We start from the raw sequence: 26404 nt of genomic DNA on the forward strand, positions 1-26404 counted from the left end.
TCTGGTGCAAGAGTGGTAGATGAGAGGTGAGGGAAGTCATTGCCACCTGGATGTTTGTGTACAGGTTTTGCAGAAGTAATACTGTATTATTGCTATTCTGGGAGACAGGTGTAAAAATAAAAATTGAAATCTGAGCAACTTCTCCTTGCAAGTTTCAGGTATAACAATGTAAGAAGAAGAAATCCAGTTTTCATTTTCTTCCTAGATTGAAGGAGCTCAAATACAGGACACTGGCCGTTACACTTGTGAAGCAACAAATATTGCTGGGAAAACTGAAAAGAACTATAATGTCAATATTTGGGGTAAGATTTATTAAGCTTATTCCAGGAATGGGAACAAGGCTTAGAGTGAAATTATGATGCGAGACATTAAAATTCTCTGTGGTGCGTAAACACTTAATTACTGAGGTTCATGCAGAAAGATGTTATTATGTTTGCTGTAGTTTAATAGTCCAAAAAAAGTGCATGCATTTTTCACATTGGTTTGGTTTGGTTCTAAATTAAAACCAGCTACTTCACAGGTCTTTTTCAGGTTGGGTTTGCAATCATGGTTCTAGTCTAGAATTATAACTAGCTTGTTTTATATCAATATCTTATATTGATGTCTCTAATGCCATTAAAAGTAACCTATCAACTTTCCCCTTTTTTTAGATGCTGAAGTGTAGAAATTCAGATAAATAAAAGCTGGTTTACCTAGTTTTATTTGCTCTGCAAAGTTGTCGGTGATGAATCATAGATCTTTCATGAAATTTTTCTATGGATACATGATGAATGTGACTTAGGACATTTATTTTAACAATTGATTTTGAATGCTTTTTGTGTGCCATCATTTTCTCCCTATATGCAATCTGAAATGTGCCTTTTTTGATATTAAAAGTTAATTTCTTGCTTCAAAATCACAGGACTAGAATCATCTAACAGGCTTTGGAACAATAAGCTGAAATATTATTAAAGAACTCTGTCATTATGTATTAAAAAGAAACATTCCTGGTGTTTTACTTGGAGGTGGATATTGTAGTACCATGAAAGACCACAACATTTTCTCATGCTAAAGCATATGCCCATTTACTGTGCATGTTATGTTCAACTCTCATTTCTCCCTCCACAGATTTGTAAGATCTTCAGGGTTGCAGAGGACATTTGCTGCTGGAGGGCTATGGATTTCTTTTTAGTGCAGTAAAGCTGTTTCAGTAGGATTTTGGAGAAGGGCTAATTCTTTGCTAGTTAGCAGCTTTGATTAAATAAGCTTAATAGAAACCAAAAGTTGCCTCTGAAAGTCATCTGTGGATAACTGTTTAGAATTATAGTCTTCATTTACACCCAGGGACCAAAAGTCCTGCTTGCCATATTTTTAATTTTCAAATCCCAGAAGTGTATCCTCCTGAGGACTGGTGAGATCCTGAGAGCTAACCTTGGTTCCAGGAACCAGCCCATGTGTTAAGTATAAGAAATGCCTCCACAGAGAATGGCACAAAGGTTTTGACTAGAAGCAGGACAAACAAAGGTTTGAAGCCAGTACGGTACAATAAAGCCATTTTCAGTCAGTCATTCTGAAATGCATACATCTTGTTTCTGCTAAATACAGTTTGGAGTGTTAGAAGGAAAAGCTGTCATGTGCATAAAAAAACCTGCTCGATAAGTTTTCCACAAATCAGGTTTGCCTTTTTCAGCCTATGTTCTCCTCTGCTTTTTTTGATCTCTACCTACACTATACTCATCTGATAAAAATGGTTCCCCAGTTTCAAGAAGGCAATTATCCATACCCTTGTGATTGGTCTGAAGTTCTTTAATACTTTGAGAATCAGACTGAAAGCAGTGGTCCATTTTGTCTGTAACTAGTTAACAGTCATAGAGCCGTAGAGCAAAAGCTGGTACTCTGCTAGCATAGGGCAATTGGAGGATTAGGTTCTTAGCGCTGGATGCGGCAGCCAGTGTGTTGATGCAGAAAAAATTAAAAGGAAAGACTTATGCTGAATTTTCAATGTCACTTTCCACCTAATGGTGGTACCTGTAGGTTTATTAACTAAGGCCGTGAACAAGGCAGGCTCTTAGAGTTGTAGTCAGTTTACATGACTTACAGAAACAGCTTTGTTCTGTGAAATTCAGTCAAAAGTCAGCCTGAAGCAGAACTTACGCATGTACCAGACCTCAGAGGTGGAAGGATAGATGTCATTTGCAAAGCATATTATTCCTTACCCGGGGTCTGATTTACATTGTCAGCAAGAGAATACAACCCTTGTAACTGCTACAGAGCGTAATGAGACAAATTTTTATGAGGGTCATTTGAGTCTTACTATTGGCTGATAACGTTTTATTTCAAATGCTTCAATTACATGGCTTTTTTTTTCAGTGTCACCAAGTATTCATGGCTCGGATGACATCTCTCAACTGACGGTAACTGAAGGGAGCTTGATAAGCCTGATATGTGAATCTAGTGGCATTCCACCCCCCAGCCTAACCTGGAAAAAGAAAGGTGGGTAACTGTCCATTGTCCATTTTATAATGGAAGTGTGATAATTCTGACCCTCCAGTTTTTCTTTTTTCCTGTGAATATTTTAGATGTTATGTTCTGAGGAGTTCAAGCACAAAAGATATCCAAACAGTCCTGCTATTGACGATTCTCTTCTCTCTAACTGACCCCTGTTTCAATCAGGTGTCATTACCTCTAGAGGTGTGCAAGAGGGATTCCTGAGCTGATTTAAAAATAGACTGTGAAACACTTAATGCCTCTCAGTATGCTTATTTACCACAGTGTAGCAATACTTTGTGGATCCCATCCGGCAAGGCTGTGAATCACTGTGAAGTCCTGTGGTGGTGTGTGTTCAGTCCTATGAGCCACTGCATAACATAGATGTATTCTCTGACTTATTTTTTTAAATTGGCAGCCATGGCGTGCTGCCAAGTGTTGAAAATGCATCTAGTGATGGTAATTGCCTGCGGGATTTACTGAACCTTTCTCTCATCCCGTCTTAATATTTAAGAGTAGTCTGCACATGTTTTTGCTTTAGGGGTTAAAGTAACATTTACAAACACCTTCTTATGAATCACTAGACAAAAGCAGGTATTTTTAGCACCTTCTTTGAAGCATGGACACTGTTGGAGACAGGATATTAGAAGAAGTAAGATGTTGAACTCTTCAGGTGTGTTTATTTTTGTGTTCTTAATCAGTCTTAGCCTATTAATCTATGTCTTTCTAGATGGCACAATTCAGTGTGATATGTGCCTGCCTTAATTCATTTTCTTTTGTGGAAAGACCAGATTTTAATTACAAAATTATTTTAATGCATTAAATTTTCTGAGAAAATGTTTATGAAGTTCTTTTTAAACCCTGCATCTTGGAAGAAAAAAGGCATTGTATGACATGTTTTACTAAACGTACTGCAAGGCCAATATACTTGAATGCAAGAAAGGAAACTTATACCTGATTAAAAAGTCTGGAAGAGCAGTTAGGAAGTATTACAGTTTTGAATGTTATTCAAGAGCCAGATTTTCCATCATGTGGTGCACTTTTTCATAGAGAGGATTTTAACTACAAAAGTGGGAAATGAAAATTCAGCGTGCAAGAATTATCAGCGGCAGCTGTATTTCTTCTGTCATGAAATCTCCATCTTTGTAAAGATGAAGATAGTTGCTCAATCTGAGGTCTCTAAGTCTGAAAACTCTCCTCTGAGAATGCAGTATTATTTTGCTGTCATATTTCTGCTGAGGATTTCCTGGACAGAAGTCTATGCTCATGCACTCTGTGACACAGTACACAGGAGGTCTGTTTGTGAAAACTGAATTATATGCTTCTAAGCACTGGCTGTGCTGGGTGAAAGGATTCTACACTGGAAAATCTGTCAGATTTTATTCAAAGTGTTGAATTTGCTGCTTAGTGGAAGTATCCAAAGCTTTCTGGGTGGATGTGAGAGTTATGCTTTATCTCAGGCTGCTGTGGTTGATGTAGGTCATGAAGTCAGCAGTTAATACAGGAAGACCTCAGAATCTGCTTGTATGAGGTTTCTGCTATCTGGGAAAATTCTGATAGAACAGTTCTAAAATGGACAATCATGAAGCTCAGTAAATTTTAAATGAGTGAGTGGGCTTTACACCATGTGAGCAAACTCATTATCATTTTCTGTGGTTTTAGCTGAATAAATGTCTCTTGCAGGCTCTCCACTGGTGGCTGATCTTTCAGGAAGGGTGCGGATTTTATCTGGAGGCAGACAGCTACAGATTTCAATTGCTGAAATGTCTGATGCTGCATCTTACACTTGCATTGCTTCAAATGCAGCTGGTAGTGCAAAGAAAGAATACAGTTTGAAAGTATACAGTAAGTTACCAGAAACAGTTACGTTCATAATTGAGCAGTTCTGCAATAGAGTTACATTATTGAAAGTGTTATCAGCACAGTGATGTCAAGCTGCAAGATTTTCAGAGAGCAATGTCTAGCTATAGGACAATTTAATACATAGAAGAATGTAGAGCAGTTTAAAATGTTAGCAGCTTAGACTTGGAGGTTGACTAAGACATTGCATTTATCTGTTGAAAGCACTTGTGACCACAGATAGAATCATAGAATAGTTAGGGTTGGAAAGGACCTTAAGATCATCAAGTTCCAACCCCCCTGCCATGGGCAGGGACACCTCGCTCTAACCATAGCACCCAAGGCCTCGTCCAACCTGGCCTTGAACACTGCCAGGGATGGAGCATTCACAACCTCCCTGGGCAACCCATTCCAGTGCCTCACCACCCTTACAGGAAAGAATTTCCTCCTTATATCCAATCTAAACTTCCCCTGTTTAAGTTTTAACCCGTTACCCCTTGTCCTGTCACTACAGTCCCTAATGAAGAGTCCATCCCCAGCATCCCTATATGCCCCCTTCAGGTACTGGAAGGCTGCTATGAGGTCTCCACGCAGCCTTCTCTTCTCCAGGCTGAACAGATGATTACAGGGATGTAACTCCCTTAGGTAATGTAATGTGTCTTGTCACTTAATTGTAGTGATGAAGACAACAAATTGAACTTAGATTTCTCTTAGATTTTACTGCTACTTCTGTATTTTGGTCAGGAATAAAAGGAGGTACTTTTAAACAATTCCATGAAAGAAAATATCTTCAAAGATCTGTAATGATTTTCAGTGTTTGGGGCAGACTTTTTGAACTGTTTTTGTCTTCTGTTTGCATTTTTAAAAAATGTAAGCTGCATTTTAAAGAACATTTTTACTTTGTGGGGTGGTGGTGGGGAGGTGGTTATTCATGTCTTCTTTGTCCTGTGGAAAATGCTATGAGTTGCTGAGTGACCTTAACTGGTTTGTAAGTGGTAAGCTGCAAAAACTAGTCTTTACTAAAATGTTGATCTGTCAAACTTGATTATTGTTCTGTTCAGCAATAGGTGACCACCCTGAAATGTAGCTTCCAGTTGACTTCTATGCTGTCTTTCTTTTTCTTTCATAGTTCGACCAACTATATTAAATAGTGGTAGCCACCCATTGGAAGTTGTCGTTACCCAAGGAAATGAAGTTTCCTTGGAGTGCATGGTACAGGGCATTCCGGAACCATCAATAACTTGGATGAAGGATGGCCGTCCACTGATTAGTGGAAGGGACATAGGGATACTTCATGATGGTCGCGTTCTTCAACTAAGAAATACCCAGGTGTCAGACACTGGCCGCTATGTCTGTGTTGCTGCCAATGTGGCAGGGCTATCTGACAGAAAATACGATTTAAATGTTCATGGTGAGTATGTGCAAAATGGGACAGGCATAACAGAAACAAAATAGACGTGCAAATTTACCCACAGACAAGCAAGAAACAGTTGTGTAGCTAAATGAACGACCTATATCTATTGCAAACTTTACATGTGATGTAGTTTCAATTGCATATCAGTGATGCAGTTTCAACTGCAGTGTTAAAGAAATCTAAATCCAATTTTATAACTCCAGAATACTTTAAAATCTTACCTCTGTGTCTGATAATGTCAGTCCATCCCCAGTTGCTCCATCTCCTGAGGAGAAAAACAAGATACGGTAAAATTTCATAGAATATTGGTTGAGCGTCATGGTGGGAAACATTCTATTGTGGGAGATAAAAAAAAAAAATCAAGGTTTAACCAAGAACACCCAAGAACACCTGGCCACTGCTAGAGGATTTTACCCGAAGATAAACAGTTTCTCAAGTGTTTGATTATCAGGTTCTCCCATTTTGCACAATCAGATTTAAAGACTGTACCTCCAACTGTAATTCATCTCCATAATTCGACTTAATGGCATTGATCAGGACATTATCTTATGACCACTGTCACACTTTTGCATATGACTATGATTCGACAAACAGAACATTTATGTTTTACAGGAATTCTCATTATTGAAAATAAGAGGCCAAAATTATTTACCTTTTTTTATTATTTTTTTATTTGATGCATTTGCTGTACTGTATTATCAGACTTCTGGGTAGTAAAGAGAAACTTCAAACCCCCTCAGGCTGCTCAGAGTGCTGAAGGGTGTTGGTCAGTTCTTGACCCCAGACTTCATGTTTTAAAGTATAAAGTAGAACTGCAGAACTGCTTCCAAAGTGGAAATATTCTTATTCTTGGCAAAGAAAAGCTAAATTAGCGATAGTTATTTTAATAAGGATTGTTCTTTCCATTCGAAAAAGCATATAATTCTGTCGATGTTAAAATTTTCCATAGTGTTTCATTAGATACTGGAAATTATAATTAGTGTAGATGGGCAGAACTACTATAAACGTTATATACTATGGATCTTAAGCCATAAAAGTAGTAGAACTAATAGACTTTAATTTAAGTATTTCTATGCCATTACACAGTAAGAAGCTGTCATTAATATATAGCACTAAATGTCTCAGTCTTGTTGAACTTTACTTGCCAAACTTGCAAACTTTTTAGATCAAAATTATTAATTGTTTTGAAGCATGGCTTCTCTTTATTATTTTCTGCAGTTCCCCCAAGTATTGCTGGTTACCTGCATGTGCCTGAAAACATCAGCATTGTGGAGAAGAATCCCATCTCTCTGGTTTGTGAAGGTTCAGGAATTCCCTTGCCAACAATAACATGGCTCAAGAATGGATGGCCTGTCACTTTGAATAACTCAGTGCGAATCCTCTCAGGTACAAAAGTCGCAGTTATTAAAAAAAAAAAAAAAAGAAAAAGAAGAGGGAAGGGACAAAGGGCCCTCTACATCTACAGTGCAAGTATTTCACATGAAAGAGAGTTTGATTTAATAATCTGTAAAGACAAGGAGAGGCAAGAAATAGTTTTTCAATATGAAGCTTTTCAGTAGATGGGGTCAGATTAGCTGGAGTGCCTGATGAAAAGCTAACATAAATGTTTAAAATTGTTACCAAACTTTATGTGTATGGGCCAAAGGCTGGGAGCTGTTTGGTCATTGATTAAGCTGTTATTCTGGCTGCTAGCGTGTGTTTGTCTAATCTATATTACCAGAGATATGTCTGATGGTGACATCTTGCTTTGTCAATGCCAGAATATATACTGCAGTAGCTCTCTCATTTGATTAGTTTTTTCTTTGCAGTTATTTTACCTTTTAAAGGGGAAAAACCTTAGAGAGAATGAATATAAATGACAATAAACAAAATACATCTTTCATTTCTGTGAGTCTGTATATAAAAATGAAAGGAAATGTTCATGAACCTCATGAATTTCTGTTCATGAACCTCAGAAATTAATATGTATAAATACTTTCTGGCCTTGCAGCTATTTACAACTAACTGCTGTAAACTGAATCTAACAGCTAACTTGAATCTGATCTCCAGAATGTCATCTAATAAAAGTTGCAATTATATGGTCAGTCAAATGCAGAATGTTGCATTAACAAGAAGACTAATCCAGGAGATTTGGAGAAACTCATGATAGTCAAGCAGAGAAACAGATGCAATTCATCAGGGATCTTGATTTTCAAGACTTAACAACCTACAGAGAACTAGTTCAGATGCTTTTTTATGACAGTAGTAATTGACTGAGACATCTGAAATATGAGGGGCTTGGTACTTGTTCCTGTAAACCATTTTCCTGCAATACCATATAGAAGTAAGAATACATGGTAGCCTGTTGCAGTGATGTTAAAGCTTTGTATTTACAATCGGAAATTGAGTTAGTGTTCTTGAGGTTACAAACAGAAAATGCGTACCAAGCTGGCAACATATTTTGCATTGAATTCACGTGTGCGGGAATCAGCTTTGTGGACTGCATAGAAGTAATGAAATATCTGGTTACAACCAAGGTGTGTAGGTGACAATTCAGATTTTCCTTTGATTTTGGGTTTGTACTCATAGGTAAAAATCTAATGAAAATAAATTTTGAAGAAGTTTCTAATACTCTGACATAGCCACCGTGTAAAGCCAAACCCATCATACAGCGTGAACACAAGAAAACTGTGAAAGGTAAAGGAACTGGAAGGTGTTTAGAAGCTCAGCTAAGACTGGATTTGAAGCTGAAATCTTTCAGGATTTTTTTATCAGTGTAGCTGATGAAAAGTGTAGCTTTTTCATCAGGGTAGCTGTTAACATTACAGGTAGTCCTGTCCTCTACTTTCCTATTTTTACAGATGGCGCATGGAAAAAGGAGTAGTGTCTGATTATTATCCAGTATAAATCTGACTATCTGAATTGGTATGCGCTCCTTTTTGTGTGACATTGCCATTAACAAAAATGATGTCTTCTGGGCTTGATTGTTTCTGTCCTGTCTGTTGATTTCTACACCCACACTAATATCACCACCCGGATTGCAGAGTCAGGAAGGGTGAGAGACAAAAAGATGTTTATTGTCTCTGAATGTTAGCTGCAGTGGGAGCAGGGAAACAGGCCAGAACTCAGTGTTTTGTTTTCCAGCAAACTTTGTGCTTTAAAAAACTGCATTGTGGTGGTAAACTGTAACCAACACAGCATTTAGAACTTTATTTGTGCTTGTACAGCTGTAAAACACCAAAGCAGCAAGAACAACAACAAAATCTCCCTCTTCAACTAGTTAAGGAGGTAAAATGCTTTGCCAAAGCAAGATTTTGGTTCTGTTGATTGAAAACACACTTGGCATTGTAGATGATTTAAATGTGTGGACATGCTGCTGGCAACCTTTAATTTTTCAATTCAGATGCTGATGTTTCCTTCTGATGATGCTTCTTATATATCCTTTAGGGAAAAAAAAAAAAGGAAAAATAATATCCACCACTGTTTTCCTTGCAGACCATGCACTAAATTGCACACTAGCTTTAGGAAGGAGAAAAGCTTTGATTAGGTTTTAGCTAAATGTAGAAAATTATATCCTGCCTCAGCACTGAAGCCCTGGGTGTGCTGTGGTATGTGATACCAGAAAAAGTTACAGTCTCCTGCAGGCAGAGATCTGCTTCATTTTGCTTCTTATATGGCTTTGTTCAGGGTGTGGATGGGAGAAGGAATTAAGAGTGCTGCGAAAACTGAGGCTGCAAGAACTGAACCTTTTGTCTCAGTACTCCTTTCAGCAGGTAGAACTCCTTGGGCAGGGGCACACCCATTAACCAGGTCAGCACTTTCTTCCTTCAAAGCATATGGTCAGGAACATAATTTTCTGGGATATATATCCCAATAATGAGAACCTGTGGATACCCTCAGGCAGGAGATGTGTAGTTCAGGTATGATGTACTGTGTGGTAATGACTGCTTAATGTGAGAGCTACTAAAGAGAAACTGAAAAAGCTGAAGGATGGCCACTTGTTTTCACATTTAAATGCTCACTGGTGTTTGTTTTGCTGTTTTTCTGCCAAAAAGGAAGAAAAGATATTTTGCTATGGAAGAGCATGGATATTCTTGATCTTTGGGTCAAACATGCTTGCAAATCTTCTTCCTTTTAAGCTAGTGTGCCTGTGCAAAGTTTTTCTGACAACAGCTCTGCCACAGTATTAAGAGAAATCTGTTATTTTAAAACATTACAGATAAACCAGTACTGGGGTGGGGTGGGGGAGATGGTTATGCCAGGGTAGTTTGGAAGTTGCTGACTAGAAAGAACAGGATGATCAATGTGAAACACAGATCTAAAAGCACTGGGAAATGGTAGGAATAAGGTTAGACACTTTCTCTTACTCTTTGTTCAACAAAACAAAGCACATTAAAAATTAAACCACATTAAAAAAACATCTGTAAATAAGCAAAACATAAAAGATTAAGAGATAGCACAGACAATTTGGGAGCATGTGTTTGGAGAAGGACTTCAGTGATAGTACTTTTTCTTTTTTTTTTTTCCCCACTTTCCACTCAGGGGGCAGAACGCTCCGTTTGACACACACAAGTGTAGCAGATGAAGGTCAATATACTTGCGTAGTGACCAATGCTGCGGGGGAAGTGAGGAAAGATTTTGCCCTTTCTGTTCTAGGTAAGTACATGATAATTTTTGTTACAGAAGAAGAAAATCTAGTGTATACTCTGATAATATTTACAAAATTATTATGCCAAAATGTATGTCCTTGGGGGGGGAAGCTAATTTGATAACATGGTTAGAAAATAGAATTTTAAAGAGAAGTTACCTCTACATGTGAATTTTTTGTTTCTTTTGTTTCTAAAAAGAAGATCCTTCATGCATAATTTGGAATAACTGGCAGCTACTTGTGTTTTGTGGTTGGTTTGTTTCCTTTCTTAAAAGGAGCTATGTCAACAAACTGGCTTCAGTTAGGTTGCTGTTCTAGTCAGAGAAATCTGGGAGATGCCCACAGCTGGATTCCTATCCTCTCTTCACTTTCTTGTTGCTCATAGCTTCACTGTCCTTTGGGTGTGATGAATGAGGTGAATCAATTTATAAGTGATCTGGAAAAGTGGGGCGTTTGTGTTTTCCTGGTCATGTTAGTTTTCAGACAGATTAGTTCCCTGCTGTTTTACCACACAGCCTATGAATGCCAGTATTGGTGAAAGGAAGATGACAAGAATGAGTGGTCAGGGAAATAGTGCTATTTCTTTTGGCACAGGCCAGAATTTAAGCTGGTTTGAGTCAAAAGAAAACTGGCCCCAGGAAACCATATGAAAATCATATGGATCTGTATAACACTGGGTATAAAATGTATAAGTGGCATGATGGTAATAATCTATTGAAACAGAGATGTGAAGGCAAAGCCAAGACGGACAGGAAAATTATAACAGTGGAGCTGGAATTGTTTTTGCAAAATAGAAATCTCAGATCCAGTGGAAAACTTCAGTCAGTAAAGCCTTTGGTATTTTAAGGGTTATAAACCACGTGTGGTAGTGGGTGAGCCTGCTAACATGTTTAGGCAAGTATTGGTACAGCAGGCTCTTTAGGTTGCTATTTAGAACAATTAATGTGTGATTTTTTTCCACAATAATTGTTCTAAAAAAAAAATAATCCCCACACCTACAGTATTTTCCCAAGAAATACTGGGTTTTTTTTTAGTAACTATTTGTTATGAAATAGCAGGCCTGATGCAGGTTGTCTTACATTACTGTACATCATTTTCCTTTAGTTTCTTTTCTCTAAGGTGCTGACCACTATCAGCTTCTTTTGCCTTCCGCTGACTTATGCACATTCAGCCTCACATTCATGTCACTTCATGTTTATTTGATGAGCTCACAGAAGTGTAAGTCTGGTAGAATGGAAGAGATGGATAAACATTGAAAAGCATTCATTGTTTTACTGTTTTCTTTGGAGGCTTTTAGTGGCAGGGTGTTCTCGAGGGTTCTGGGAATCTATTGCATAGGCTTTGTTTGACTTGAGGAAAAATGCTCAGTGAAGCTGATTGCAAGTGGTCTAAGTGGAAAATTCTATTGTTCAGTCATCTCTTCCCTCAGTAATTCCTTTGTCTTTCTAGAGGAAAGTTACTGGAATGTATCCTGATAGCAACACAGAATATTCATTGGCTCACTGTAAATAGGAACCCTACAGAGACTTAACAGTGTTTCTCTAAATTGGAGGTGCAACAGGAGAGCCAGTTTGCATGGAGAGCTTGATGTAATAAGCATAATATTTATATTTGCAAAATATTTGGTGTGGCTTTGCCATATTTCTGAAATTAACGTGTTGATATCTTATGATATTATTTTGAGGCCAAAGTGATGAATTGCTCTGTTTGTTTACAAATAGTAACTTTTGGCCTGACTTTAAAGTTCTGAAGTTTATTATTTTAGGTTATATTTATTTCCCTCCATATAATTCATTCACTAGTTGATGCATCTTTGCCTCATTGTGTTTGAAATGAGAACCCATACAAAAGTCTGGTTTGCATTGCTTGTACAGTCACAACAGGGAATTTGATTATAATTGCATCACAAGCTGGTAAGAGTGCCAGTACTGGCAGCATCTTCCTTCCTGAATGCTAAATTCTACTAACCCACATCTCACCATGTGTCCTGTTCAGGGGCCAACTTTTTAGCCATACTGAAGCAGTATCTTTGCCATTCCAGTCAAGTGAGATGCAAACCTTTCTTTTTTTTTTTTTTTTTTTTGTATTTTTCACTGTGGTTTGTACTTTTCATTAGTATCTAAATCTGGTGTAGCAACATTTTTCTCTGTGGAAATGAATTCTACGTATTCACATAATCCTTATTTTCATAAAACTTGCTTCCAGTTTAGTGATAGATCACAAATAAGCTGCTGAATAAATTTTAATACCTTCTTTTTAGGTCTTCTACCTAGGCTGAGTTTGAATTTTGTGGGCTTATTAAAGGGTAGTATCTGGCTCCCTAGTCCCACATTTTTGTTAATAAACTTTCAAAAATCTCTTGGACATTAGGTGTCATTCTTACAGCTATAGGCGTCCTTTTCAACCTGCTTTATTCCATGCCTACTCTGATTTGTGATGCCATTTTATTTTGGCCTGAATCTACAAATGTCTCTACTTTGAAATAAACAGTTGATTGGATCTCTTAACCACTTTAACACATTCATAATCTGGCCTTTCTAATCCAAAAATACACGAGTGTGTGTAGTCCTGTTGGCTGAGATTATTTGAAAACACATCACCAACTAGTTAGCCATACAGTAAGAAGTAAGAGTTTTATTGTATTAACAATGGGGGGTGTGGTTGGGCATTTTAGGGGTATTGTTTTGTCTTCTGTTTCCTAGAGACACATAATCTGTATTGCTGCAAGATACCTTTAGAACTATATAGTTTGCTCATTTGCGTATGGAATTGGCTGTCATTGCATAAAATACATGTATGTTTTTAAACAACATCCATTTTTTTGGTAATGTATTTCAGAGCATGCTGGTAAGGAAAAAATTAAACAACATGGTATGTAAATAGGCAAATTGACTCTTTTTTATAAATCTGTTGGAAAACAAGCACCATGGTAACAACTCTTTTAAGTGCATGGTTTTGAACAGGTAAATCATTTGCTGCTTAATATGTATGACAGAATTTCTTTACGAACTCAAAAAGCTTTCCAGTGCATAAAATCAAATGTGGCCCCACTGACAAGTGCTCATCATCTTTGCCTTACTGCACATACTCAGAAATATTGCCCTACAGACCATATTCCTCAGCACCCTGAGTATCTCTCTGGCTCTGAAAATGAAGTGAGGTGAATGTTTGATGGTTCTGTGGTCCTTTCTTGCCTTTTGCATGTGCTAGTATGGTTAAGGGTGCAGAACACAGTGCATATATGTTGTCTAGCAGGTTAGTTCTACAATGTCTCACACCTGGACATGTTTCTGGTAGATCTGAGCCATTCACAGATTGAGGTGATTAAGGGAAGCATACACTGAGATACTGTCATTACTGTATTTGGAATCATAGTATCATAGAACAATTAGGGTTGGAAAGGACCTTAAGATCCTCTAGTTCCAATTGGTTGCAAGTAATATTTGCCGAACTTGTTGTCTTGTCTGTTTGCAGTGCCTCCAGGGATTGTGGGTGAAAATAAATTGGAAGACGTGAGAGTAAAAGAGAAGCACAGAGTTACCCTAACATGTGAAGTGATAGGTAAAAGTATACAATATTACTTATGAAACCCATGGTGTTGATCATCATTTATTCTGAACCGCATGTTTTTAATGGAATTTATGGTTCAGTGGAATTTCAAAAATTCAGATTTAACCATGGTGCTTATAGCAGGACTAAGGTCTCCTCCTTATAAATGTTACATAAAATGTAACATTTGCTGTGATATTTCTTCTCTAAAGGCTGGTGGAATTTAAGAGGTGTGTATTACTTGAAGAGGTTCAATAGAGTGCATATTCCAAAATGTTTCCCTAAAGGACGTATTTTTAAAGGGTATCTGAAATAGCTTTTTTTTGTTTGTTTGTTTGTTTGGAAATGGCTATGCCACAACTAATATTTGTGATACTCTTTACTCCATTAAGGGAACCCTGTACCACAGGTCACCTGGATAAAGGATGGGCAATCTCTGACTGAGGATGAGAATCACAAGTTTCTGTCCAGTGGCCGTTTCCTGCAAATCACCAATGCTCAAATCACTGACACGGGGAGATACACATGTATTGCATCCAATACAGCTGGAGAGAAGAGCAAAAGTTACAGTCTTAATGTACTTGGTAAGACAGCTGGGCTGGCTCTTGCAGAGAAAATATTAATCTCAGGAAAAGACAGATAATCACATTGGAATTTTGTAGTACTTTAATTACAGCTATGTGTAAGCTGCCTGTCTAAAATTAAAATTTTATAGCTTAGTAAATTACAAATAATAGTAGTTCAACATAAACAGCAGTTCTTTGCTTTAGACAATATAGAGCTAGAAAATGTGGAACTATGACAGGACTTGCCTGAATGGAATGATCAGGACAGTACATTGGCTTATTGTGATTCAAGAAAGAAGTATCTGAGAGCACTTCAGGTTGTGATCTCTTCATAAAAGCTGAAAGCATCTGCAGTTCTGTTGGTTGGGTGTTTTTTTTGCATGATGGTTATTGCATAACCACATACAAACAATGGTGAGTTTGTTTACAACATCCTCATTTCCTAGGATCATGCCTCCTACCAATCTGCTGCTCACAGGATCATCAAGCAGTGGGTCTGCCAGCTGCTGCGCAAGAAGTGATGGCTGGCTTCCTGGTGACCTGTGTTTGACAAAGGCTAAGGGTGGATGATTCCACTGACATGGGCCAATTGTTGACTTCAGGACAAAAGATAAAACCAGATGAATGTTGTCTCATTCTGGGTTTCAGCACATCTCATAGGAATGCCTCCCAGCTATTTCAGGCTGCAACCAGATTCCTAGACTGAACAGGGAAAAGAAAATTGGCTTTTCACAGAGGTCCTTCTTCTGGTTAATGATTTTGTTGTTCCTAGTGTCTCCAACTATTGTGGGTGCAGACAACCATGGAAATGCAGAAGATGTCACTGTTATCCTCAACAGCCCAACATCACTGGTTTGTGAGGCTTACTCTTATCCTCCGGCAATGATCACCTGGCTGAAAGATGGTAATTCTTTAGAATCAAACAGAAATATCCGCATTTTGCCAGGTAAATGATTAGTTGTTATTGAGAAATAATACTTTTTCTTTTTTATTGTTTAGTTTCCTGTTACAGATTTCAAAAGAAAAAAACGAAAGAATGTATTTCTATTGAGCTATGTTTGTACTTTTGTAGCATTTAGTAAAATTCCATTTTTCTGGATTACTAGTAGCTTGCCATTTTTAAGTTGTGAAGTGACTCTTACCTAGCACATCTATGGAGGTGGAAAACAGGAGCAAGCTTCACTGGTAAGACTGAAGCCATGTAGATGAAAAAGAAGGTTAGCATTGTTAACTGCAAGTGTTCAGAAAAAGTCGGTATTGATAGCAAGGAATTGAATAGTAATTCAATTGCATTTCTAGGAATGGAGTCTAAAAAGAGCTGCAGCCAAGTCAAATAGTGACTCACCTCTGAGAGTGCAGACTGTATAAATCATAAGTCAAATGGGTACTATGGGAAGTAAGTTGATGGATTTCAAAGTTGTAGAGGCCACCTGAACTCTTAAATCCTACCAATTCATTCATATTTGCAACTGACATTGTGGCTGTTGCTTCTGCTCATTCTTCAGAAGAAGTTAAGGACCTCTTTCATATGAAGAACTGCACTGAAACAGAAAGGCAGTTCAGGAGCTCACATCCACTCCATATATTGAATAAAGTCCTCTTGCTAAATCTTACTGATTATGCCTCCTTTCCCTTTTTCTGTGAATGAAATGTGCAGAACCCCAAATCATTTAATTCTGTCTAAATATCTTTAAGAAATTTCTTGCAGAGAACTGTGTTAACAGATTTTTCTGAGAATCTGTAAGCAACAGGATTCATGACCCAAAGCACTCCTGCAAATTATGCACTCATTTATTACACAGTATACAGGGCAGTCAGGTTTCTATGATTATCTAAAAGCAGAATTTGGACCAAAGGGTTGAAAATATGCAGCAGAAACTATTTAAATAGTTGGAAATCAGGAGTAAATGTAGATCTTTTTAATTAATTATGTCTTTTGGCAGGTGGTCGAACTCTGCAGATTTTAAATGCACAAGAGGACAATGCTGGAAGATACACCTGCATAGCCACAAATGAGGCAGGAGAAACTTTGAAGCACTATGAAGTGAAAATCTACAGTATGTAAATACTTCCCAATAATATTTTTTTTCCATTCCTGCATTTTTTATGCCTTTGCAGTGTTACTTATACTGTTGAATACACAGATTTCTGTTAGTAGCTCATGGCATTGCTTGAGGAAGGATAGTAGAATAGTTTCCTGTTGCAGCCTTCACAAATGCTGCTGTTGGAATAAAAATCTTAGTACCTCCCAGGAGAAAACATTTAAGAAACATTGAACTCCAGTTTCTTCTGAAATGCTTTTTTGGTAATGATTTTCAAATCAGATATGTACAACACAATGGGAGATGTGAGCAGAGAATCTTGTGAGCAAAGAAACTATTTTAGAAAAAGAGGAGATGAGAGGATCCATAACATCCAATGGGAAACTTCCTTGAGTAAGGTAAAACCAGAGGATACTAATTAAGTATCCTTCCATGAAACACCGTATGCACAAAAGCTTTCTTATTCAAGGCTTCGTGTCAGCACATTGTCCCTTGAGTATTTGTGCTTAATGCTCTATTTTAATGCACAAACTCTTCATTATGGGCTCAGTCAAGCATGATTTTTCATCTTTTTTAATTTTCTAGTCTGAACTGCAATTTGGTTTACTCCCTCACAGTAACTGTGTTGTTATTTTAATGACACTAATTTCCTAATAAGTCCCCTAAGTCCCCTTTGGATTCAGAATAATGACAAGATGACAAAAGACATCATTACTGAAGTATGGCTATCTAGCAACATAAAGCCCCGCACTTCCAAATGCCACTGCAACTGTCAGTTATTATGCTGCTGTAACCGTTAGGGAGAATTTAAGATGTTCAATTGAAAAAAAGGAATGGAAAATGCTTTGAAAGCATTTAAAAGATATTACAATACCAGGGTGGTGGTAGCTGAAGAATTCTGAAATATTATGGTTTTGTTCTGATTCAGAAGGAAGCAAGATTTTGCAACACTGGTATTTCAACGGAATGGAAATATTGAGTTTTGACTAGCTACTCTAAGTGTGGACTTCAGTTCAAATGTGTTTCTGAGAATATTAGTTTCCATTAAAATGCTTTTCAATGATTGCATTACACTGAACTTCATAGAATTGAAGCCAAACACATAATAAAGTTCTATAGCTGGGTAAGCTACGGTCAGGTTTCCATGTCTAAAACTGTTAAGTACAGTTTTATATATTTTATATATAATAAATATAGTAGAAATAGTTTTAAATACACACATATGTATATGCATATTAAAAAAAAATAACAGCTATGGGGAAGAGGCAGGCTATAGAGGAATGCACTTGCTTTCCCTGAGGTTATCATCCAGGTTTTCCCTATGTCCAGTTAAATTTGAAATGCTGCCTAAGGCATTAAGTCACAAAAATCACACTTGCTCTCTTTGGTTTTGCGCAGTTCCACCAACCATTAACAAAGGGGATATCTCAGGGATGGGTCTGTCCCCTAAAGAAGTGAAGATCAAAATAAACCACAGCCTTACTCTGGAGTGTGAAGTTCACGCCATTCCTGCTGCTGCCATCAGCTGGTACAAGGATGGACAGGCCAGTCACAAACTTAATTCCTTCTAATGGGCAGATTTTTGTACAGAAACAACTCCATAATCCCTATCACTACTAACAAACGTTCACACAGCCTAACAGGTTCATTTGCAGTGCTGAAGTCAGCAGGAAATCATCTTCCCACTGTCACGCTGGCTTGAGCAACTCTCACACATCTTAGGATGCTTGCTGTTGGTCAGACCTCTGCAAATTGACACCCTTGGTTTTTTGTGGGTGCTTGGCAGTGCTACTGAGACATCAGTTTCCAGGGCCTGTTACCGGCTCATACTTTAAAGAGGGGGGCCCTGCCCAGTAGTAGCACCCCATGATATGACCACATGTCCCTTTGCTGTTGTGTAAAATCCCCAAAGGTCATGTTAAAGAATGGCCTCATGCTTGGTTCTATTAAGTGCTGCCCTTGCAGAAGTTGCAGAGAGCCTCCTGCTTGGTTCTGGCAGAGCTCCCGAAGCCACAAAGGCATCTGGATCCTCTGTGAGGGGGAATGAGGCATGGTTCGTGCCACACACAGTCTTCACAAAAACATTGGTATGGAGAAGTTTGGAAGGACAATGCCACAGTACAGATGTGCATTTTACTCGGGGCTATAAATAAAACAGAAACTATGCAACTCCTTTGTAAGAAAGAAGACTATAATCTCTTGCTTTAGCTGTTCTTCTTAGGGCACTTACAGTGTGGCAGGCTACTGCACCCCTCCAGCCGGAGTAGCTCTTGCCGGATTTACAAAGCATGTCTGTCTGTTTTGAGCATATGCTGTAATTCTTGGACCTCCTGGGGGTACTGAATGTATTGCCAGTGAAAAATAATGCTGGGAGTAGTTGAGAGGTCCCCATAGATAGATAGTGGCTATAAGCAGCTTGCTGCCACTGTCAGAGCAGCAGCTTTTTCTTAGGTTGCCCCTAGGTAAATGGCTTTCAGTCATATGCATGGACTAAACTCATTGCCCCCTGCAGGCCAGGATTTCAGTGTTGACTGCCTAATGTGTTGTGTTTTCATTGAGAGATACAGATTGCAGTAGTGTAGTCTCTACTGTCATGTGTGATGTAAATTCTAGGGACAGTAACATCTAATGCTGTGTATCTCTGCATTGCTGCTGCATCCATTTTATGTTTACACTGTGCCCGTAAGCCGTAAGGGGCTGCAGATCCAAGTGGCTGTGTGGCTGTAGGGTGAGTTAGATTGAGTTGTCCACCTCATACACAAAAGTATATGGTAGTTTTACATGTGTAGATTTTCCATCAGCTCATTGACTTGGCCAGTGAGTTCAGGGAATTAAATCAGCCTGATTTAATCAGATGTCACAAGAGCCCCTGCCTGTTGGGGGTGGCATTGCTCCTTTACACAGCAACTTGCATCTGGGGTTATGAATGATGTAAAACCACATCCTCTTAGGAGACCAGCTACCAAGATCAGAAAGGTGAAGATGCAGAGTTTCTGGTAACCATGGAAAGAAAATCATCTCCAGAAACCTGGGGCTTGATCAGGTCTACTGAGGGAGAAAAAGCTTTTGGTGTGAGGCAAAGAGGAACAGACGAAAGGAGAGCTGGGCTTCACCACCTGTGGCCAAGGCTGCCATCCCAGGAGACCTGGCTTAGGGCTGTGTCCTAAAGTAGTGACCCTCAGTAATCTGATGTCCTAAGTGACTGCTTTTTTTGCATAGATTAAAAGCAGGCCTTGCCGGAAGCATTAACAAAAATTGAAGGATGCTCTGTTGTTAGTGGTATCAAAGCAGATGAAATACCAAATTCTTACTTCTAGTATACTGCCTTAGGAAGGATTTTGAAAAACCTAAATTTGACTCAAAGACAGATAACATCATACTACTTCTATGAATGTGGCCATTTCTAGTGTATATTTAGCCATGTATTAATTTCCATGTAAAATTACATTACAGCCACTTAAACCAGATGATCATGTCATTATCCAAGCTAGTGGTCACACTCTGCAGATTAAGGAGGCTCAAGTATCAGACACTGGTCGTTACACTTGTCTGGCATTCAACATTGCTGGAGAAGATGAACTGGAATTTGATGTAAATATACAAGGTAAGCAGAATTCAGATAATAAAGTTCATCTGGTAGCCTCCTTTTCTAATGTTCTGCAATGCTGGAAGTTTTATAATTTTACACCTTCACACCTGCTTGGACTAATCCAATGCTTTTGTGTTTTGTGTGATTTCTATTTCATTTGTATTTTGCTTATCTTTTAGAAATTCAGTATTTGGTTATTCTTTCTGTTTTTTGACATCTGCAGTGTTTTGGAATTCAGTAGAATGGCATGGTAACTCTCCATCTAAATGAGTCAAATAAGTTTTTAAGTTAGCATAAACCAAGACATCATACTGTATTTGTCTGCATTGAGTAGTACCTAGAGATCACAGACATAAGCATTTTTTTGGTCTACACACTGTGTGTAAATATAAAAATCATTAATAATTTATGCAAATTTACAGAAAGTTAGAACTTGAGTGAAAGCAGATAGCTTACTGTTTAAGTATTATTCCTGATTAATACTCTCTGTGCTTTGTTACCAGTTCTTCTTATTTATTAGTCTTCAGTAGATTGTTCAATTGCTCATTCTGACAAAAACAACTAGAATTTTCCTATGTAATTTAAATTAGAGGAGAGGGGTTAATTTAATACACTTATTTTTTATTGCTGCTACTTAACAATCACAGTATCTTTTAATTTATTGACTTTTAAACTAGTTATTTCGGCTGTAAAATTCTAACACTTTGCCCCCTTGGTTGTAGTTCCTCCTAGTTTCCAAAAGCATTACAAGGAATGGGAAGCTGGTAACACAGTAGATACAGGAAGAAGTGGAGAACGTAAAGATGTGATTGTTAACAATCCCCTTTCACTGTACTGTGAGACCAATGCTGTTCCTCCTCCAGTTCTTACATGGTATAAAGATGGCAATCCTCTGAGCTCTACTGATAAAATATTAATCTTACCAGGTGAGTATTGAAATGTCACTCTCTGACATTAAGAAATGGCTTTAGTGCTGTATTTGTGTAGTAATAACAAACTGTTCCACTTCAAAACACTGCCTTAATATCCTTTTCAGAATTTGACTTTCTTTCCTGTCTACTGCTCATCTGCTGGGAGACCTATGACAGCCATTCCCAAAATGTATTCCTTATTAGGTCCTCTCTCTGAAGCTGTTTACATGGCTATGCTTTAAATGAGGAACAGTGAAGAGTACCTATAGGCTTCAGAAGTAGATTTTCCCAGTTTGGAACAGGTTTACTGGAATATTCTATGTTTATATTTCCTTCTGCCTATTAGTTCTCTGTCACCTTGCTGAAAAAATATTTATGGTTTCGATTGAAGGATGTCTGGCTACATGTTGCTGAGTGGAAACGAATGTTATTGCTTTATGTGGAATTAATTACTCTTTTCTAACATTTCAGTATGAACATTGTTGAATTCCAAGTATCTGCCAGTAGAAAAAGTAGCTAGGAAATAAAGTCTTCAGTTACTTATAATTCAGAACAAATGCTGACCATTCACAAATTTGCTTGCTCAGGTCTCTAGTGAAATGTGGTGTGGAAATGATGGAAACTTCTTGATGCTGCATTTAAATCTTGAATGTGTTTTCCTTCCAGGAGGCCGAGTGTTGCAGATTCCACGGGCACAAGCTGAAGATGCTGGGAGATACATGTGTGTGGCAGTAAACGAAGCTGGGGAGGATTCCATTCATTATGATGTCCATGTGCTCTGTGAGCTTTCTTGCTTTTGTTTTTCTTTTTAATGCCAAAATGAGTTCTGTGGAAACTCATGAAGCAGTAAAGTCCAGGTTTACTTAATTTTTTAAAAAGTTTATAAATAAATATTTTTAAACTATAAAATTAATGTGTTTATATAAGGTGATAGAGTTTTGTAGAAACATACAGAATTGAATGAAAATAGTGTTAATGTTGTTAGTTCAGTAAGTTTTTAGGTTATTGCTATTGGAATTCAGTTGCATTACACCCATCACACTTCATCAAAAAGAAAAGTATAGGTAGAAATCCAGGTTTTATTTTGCTATCTCTTGTTCCCTAATTAATTTCCAATTCAAAATTCTGACATACTAGATTTTTCTCTCTCCTTATTTTGGTCATCATTTTCTAAAATATCTGCAAAACTCCCAAAGGCTTAAGGAAATCAGTGATATAAACTACTGAATGCCTTCAGAGTCCATATCCTATGAACTATTTACAAACATTGCACAGAAAGCTTTTGTACACTGCTTGCATTGTCTGTTGATGTACTCAAGGTTTTTGCCTTGGGAAACTCTTATTTCTTGACTTCTATTTCTGATACCACTAAAAGGACTGGTTTATTGTTAGGAAGGCATCCTGCCTTTGAAATCCTCTTTTGTTCTGATCACAAAGAACACGATGGACTAACTGGAAAATGAACTTTTACCTCTTCTTCATTATGGTTTCTGTGTATAAGTGTAGTTTTCCTCCAGTCCTTTGAATTATACTGATTTGTTCTAGCTGAACTGCTTTCAGGATTTTATTATCTCTCACTGTATCACTGAAAATTTCACTACTTTCTGTTAAAATCCCAATCTAAAAGATTGGTCTGTAATCTTTAAAAAAAACAAACCAAAATAAATGAAAAGAAAAAAACAAAATAAACCTCAAAACCCACAACCAAACAAAAGATACCAAGAGATACTAAGTCACATTATTCATATCACATTTTGCTGTCTTGTAGTACCACCATCCATCAATGGAGCTGATGGTGATCTGCCTGAAGAGGTGACTGTGCTTGTGAACAAGGTTGCAGTGATGGACTGTGTTGCAAGTGGCAACCCTTCTCCAAGTATTACCTGGCAAAAGGATGGCCACCTCCTAGCAGAAGACAACAAATACACATTTTTGTCCAATGGAAGGAGGTTACAGGTAACTCTTACCGAAAAACTCAATTTTAGCATCAGAAACACTGTACATAAAGACAAAACTGTTTAGGTTTTCTGAGTACGCAACTTTGAACTTTTTCTTCTACAAGGTGCTGCAAACCTAAGGAAATTTTGTCTCTTGTTCCTATCCCTCAGCTGCTGCTTCTCACTCCTGTGTAATTCCTTCAGTTGTGTTGACCCAATTGTTTATGAGGTCATCCTGTGAACTTCATCAGTGAGATCACTCAGTTTAAAGTAATGTTGAATGTTGTAGAGAACATTACCTGAGAGAATGTAATGACTATGAAATGCAGTGTTTTGTTTTGCTTTAAGAAAACAGTGTATTCTGAAGAACTCCCCCTTCTATCAATGAATGAAATTGGATGAAACTATTAAAACAGTGCTGAGCTCAATTCTCTCTGTCTGACTCTTTAACAGTAGGTTGCCTTACAGATTAGACCAACAACTGGTTGTTTTGCTATTTTTTTAATTCCCCTTAGATTCTGAATTCCCAAATAACAGATACTGGCAGGTATGTCTGCATTGTGGAAAACATAGCTGGAAGTGCCAAGAAGTATTTTAACTTAAATGTTTATGGTAAGTAATAATTTTCTGATTGCCATCTTTCAAATGTTAGTTTAGTTGACTGTTAATTTTAGCAGATTGCTCAGCGACATACTTAGCTTTTTGCATCTAAGTCATCTTATTGGGTGTAGTGGAGATTCTGACATACTAGAAATCAAAAATAAAGTATGTTGACAACATATGGCTTTCGATACCACATGATTTTAGTTCTTTCTATGTATTCCCCATAGACAGAAATTATTAAAGGAGCCTTATGTAGTGGCTGTGTGCGGACACTGTGTACAGGCTGCAACACCCTGAAATCATGAATTACAAACAGGTTGCATTATAGTATATTTTGATATATTCATAAAATGCTTTTTCCAATAAAATTGATTAGAAAATATGAAACAAAGAGATATTGCATTGTAGAAGCTTACCTTTTAAAATTTTACCTTTTTTAGATTCCTTTCTATTCTTTTTGCTTTATTGTGAAGTTAGAATAGGGTTACAATAAATTTTGGCCTTTGTCATCACAAGTCTAACCCAAATACAATAAAGAAATCAAGACATATTTCACTGTTAAAAATAGCCTCTCTACCACCTTCCATTAACTCTCCTAATTAACTTTTCTGAGTGAAACATAACTTCCCCTTTTATTTCTGCCTACTCTTCATGGCACCACTTTCAGCTTTCTGTTCTGAATTGAAGATCAAATAAGCATTACTCCGCATCATCTACATAATTACATTTTAAAAGCTGTCAAGGAATACTGGTGCATACATCTTTATCTGCTTTTACAGTACAATCTGGAGTCTTCTACATATGATCAGTATTTTTTGTCATACTTAGCTAGTTGATCTTCTGTATTATATACTAGTTAGAAAGCAAGCACTGTCTTCTCTCTCACTTCAATATAGCACCCATATTGCAGGAATTATTCAGGTTATTACATACAGAAGAAATTTTTTTTTTTCTCATTCACACATGTAGAAAATTTACATTCTAAATGAAACAAATTTAGAGTGCTTCTTTTCTCTACTCAGGAATACAATTAGCCAAACAAAGTGTTTCATGGGAAGAATTTGCCCTGGAGTCATTCTCTGAGGAGTTACTTTCTTTCAGTGGAGTCTATCCAGATATCCTGATGTTTGAGTTTTAAATCCAAATATTTCACTTTTCTTGACAGTTGTGTTTTTTTAAAACTTCTTGCATGTATTTTTTTTAATTACTATAGTCTAATGTTACTATTTTAAAGGAAATATTTGCATGATATTTCACTTATTCTTTATGAATGCATTTTCATTTGATAAATTAGGCTATAGTTAGGACCACACATGGTGATGCACTGATGGAAATGCATTATCACTAAGCAGCGTGATCTTTGTTTTGTCAGTGTCAAAAGAAGGCTATTTTCCAGCATTTCTGTATGTTTCTGATAGAACTGCTTTCACTAATTTAAATAAAATATTGAGGATAATGCTTTTTAATAAGTTGAAAATTCACTTCTTGTCTCAATGGTAACAAAATAAAACCTTCTAAAATGTTGAACATAAGCATCCTGTTTTAAAATCTTAACCTCTAACCTTAATAAATAGGTAATTTTCACATCGAATACTAAAACTGAGCCCCTTAATGCATCTGTATGCACATAGAAGCAAATTATGCTATGCAGATATGCAGATTACCTATGGTTTATTTGTGAGTGCTTTTTGAATGCTGTGGGGGCTGCAGAATTTGAAACCTGCCACCTACATAATTTAAGTATGATTAATTAAAAGATGGCTCAGATTTGGCCCTGTATATTAGATTGCCCACTGTATTGAACTGCCCATAATCACATCTGTGGGAAAGTAACTGGAAAAGTAAATAAGCATAAATAACTAAAATGTCATCAGATCAGAATTCACCATTTGTTCTAGTGAACCATTTTATGCTTATCATCAGGAATAACCTTCAGTTATTCCAAGTTGAAAAATATGGACTGAATTCACCCAATTACATTGATTCTTCTTGTTTCTGGTGTGTCACAGAGGAGCAATAAACTTGGCTTAATGACTGTTTTGTGTCATTCAAGTGACAGAAAGCAGCTGGAGTATTTCTGGTGGATCTCGTCCAAAAAACTTTAACATTTCTGTCTTTGAAGAAGAGGATTCCATGTGTTCTTTGGAATGATTTTTCCACCTAATAGAGCCAAGAACATGGTTTTGCTTTCCTCTTAAGTGTTTTATATATCCACACTGCAAAAGCATGGAAACTAAACTTCGGAGTTTAATAAAGGAAGAGATTTACAGTTATTTCATTTTAAATGGTTCTTGTAGAAAGGTCAAATGTCAAAATATTCTTGTATTTAAAAATACTGGGACTTGTAAACATAAAAATGCACCCCTTAGAGCAATGCTTGCATGCCAGAATGTTAAACTGCTTAGTGCAGTATGAGACAAGTTTGTTTAACAAAAGAACTCTGAACTGTATTAGAAGGAACCATTTTGGTTCACTATCATGAGAAAATGAACTATTTCAGGAAGAATATGAATCAGGAAGAAAGCATACTTAGTCATCCTACATATCCTATTTACATAGGTAAATTTAATCTGTCCTGCCTTACATAGCAAATGTTCTATGAGTACAGTGTTTTAAAATTGATAGTGCATTAGTCAGGAACTGCAGGATCTTAAAAGTTAATTAGCCTTCCCAAAACCAAAGAAGGACTGCAATGAAATCACTGAGGTTTTTTTGTGAATGACAGTAACAGGAATCACCATTAGGTTGGCTTTAGTCGTATTTCCAGATACACCCCAAAACCTGTGTATCCATTTATAGGATGTGAAAGATTTTTGCAACTTTGCCCTTCAAAATAAAATAAAGCAATTCAGCTTTATTTT

The 26404-nt window shown here is 37.2% G+C and overlaps 1 protein-coding gene across 6 annotated transcripts in view; it reads left to right on the forward strand.

The window, feature by feature from the left end:
* HMCN1 (hemicentin 1) overlaps positions 1-26404 on the forward strand; it is a 193183-nt gene that overhangs the window by 121321 nt on the left and 45458 nt on the right. For 5 of the 6 annotated variants that reach the window (XM_061345729.1, XM_061345730.1, XM_061345725.1 and 2 more), the window contains 16 exons: positions 206-302; positions 2350-2472; positions 4150-4311; positions 5435-5716; positions 6938-7105; positions 10241-10354; positions 13821-13907; positions 14288-14479; positions 15234-15407; positions 16405-16518; positions 17902-18047; positions 19957-20107; positions 20815-21018; positions 21670-21783; positions 22772-22959; positions 23456-23552. In XM_061345729.1, the coding sequence (XP_061201713.1) occupies positions 206-302; positions 2350-2472; positions 4150-4311; positions 5435-5716; positions 6938-7105; positions 10241-10354; positions 13821-13907; positions 14288-14479; positions 15234-15407; positions 16405-16518; positions 17902-18047; positions 19957-20107; positions 20815-21018; positions 21670-21783; positions 22772-22959; positions 23456-23552 (2413 nt within the window). The remainder of the gene's footprint in view (positions 1-205; positions 303-2349; positions 2473-4149; positions 4312-5434; positions 5717-6937; positions 7106-10240; positions 10355-13820; positions 13908-14287; positions 14480-15233; positions 15408-16404; positions 16519-17901; positions 18048-19956; positions 20108-20814; positions 21019-21669; positions 21784-22771; positions 22960-23455; positions 23553-26404) is intronic. The other variant, XM_061345728.1, reaches the window with a different exon arrangement.

This window comes from Neopsephotus bourkii, unplaced genomic scaffold (genome assembly GCF_033783945.1).
Source record: "Neopsephotus bourkii isolate Nb327-2 ecotype Australia unplaced genomic scaffold, CSIRO-AGI_Nbou_v1 NB_234, whole genome shotgun sequence".
In the NCBI taxonomy this organism is placed as follows: domain Eukaryota; kingdom Metazoa; phylum Chordata; class Aves; order Psittaciformes; family Psittacidae; genus Neopsephotus; species Neopsephotus bourkii.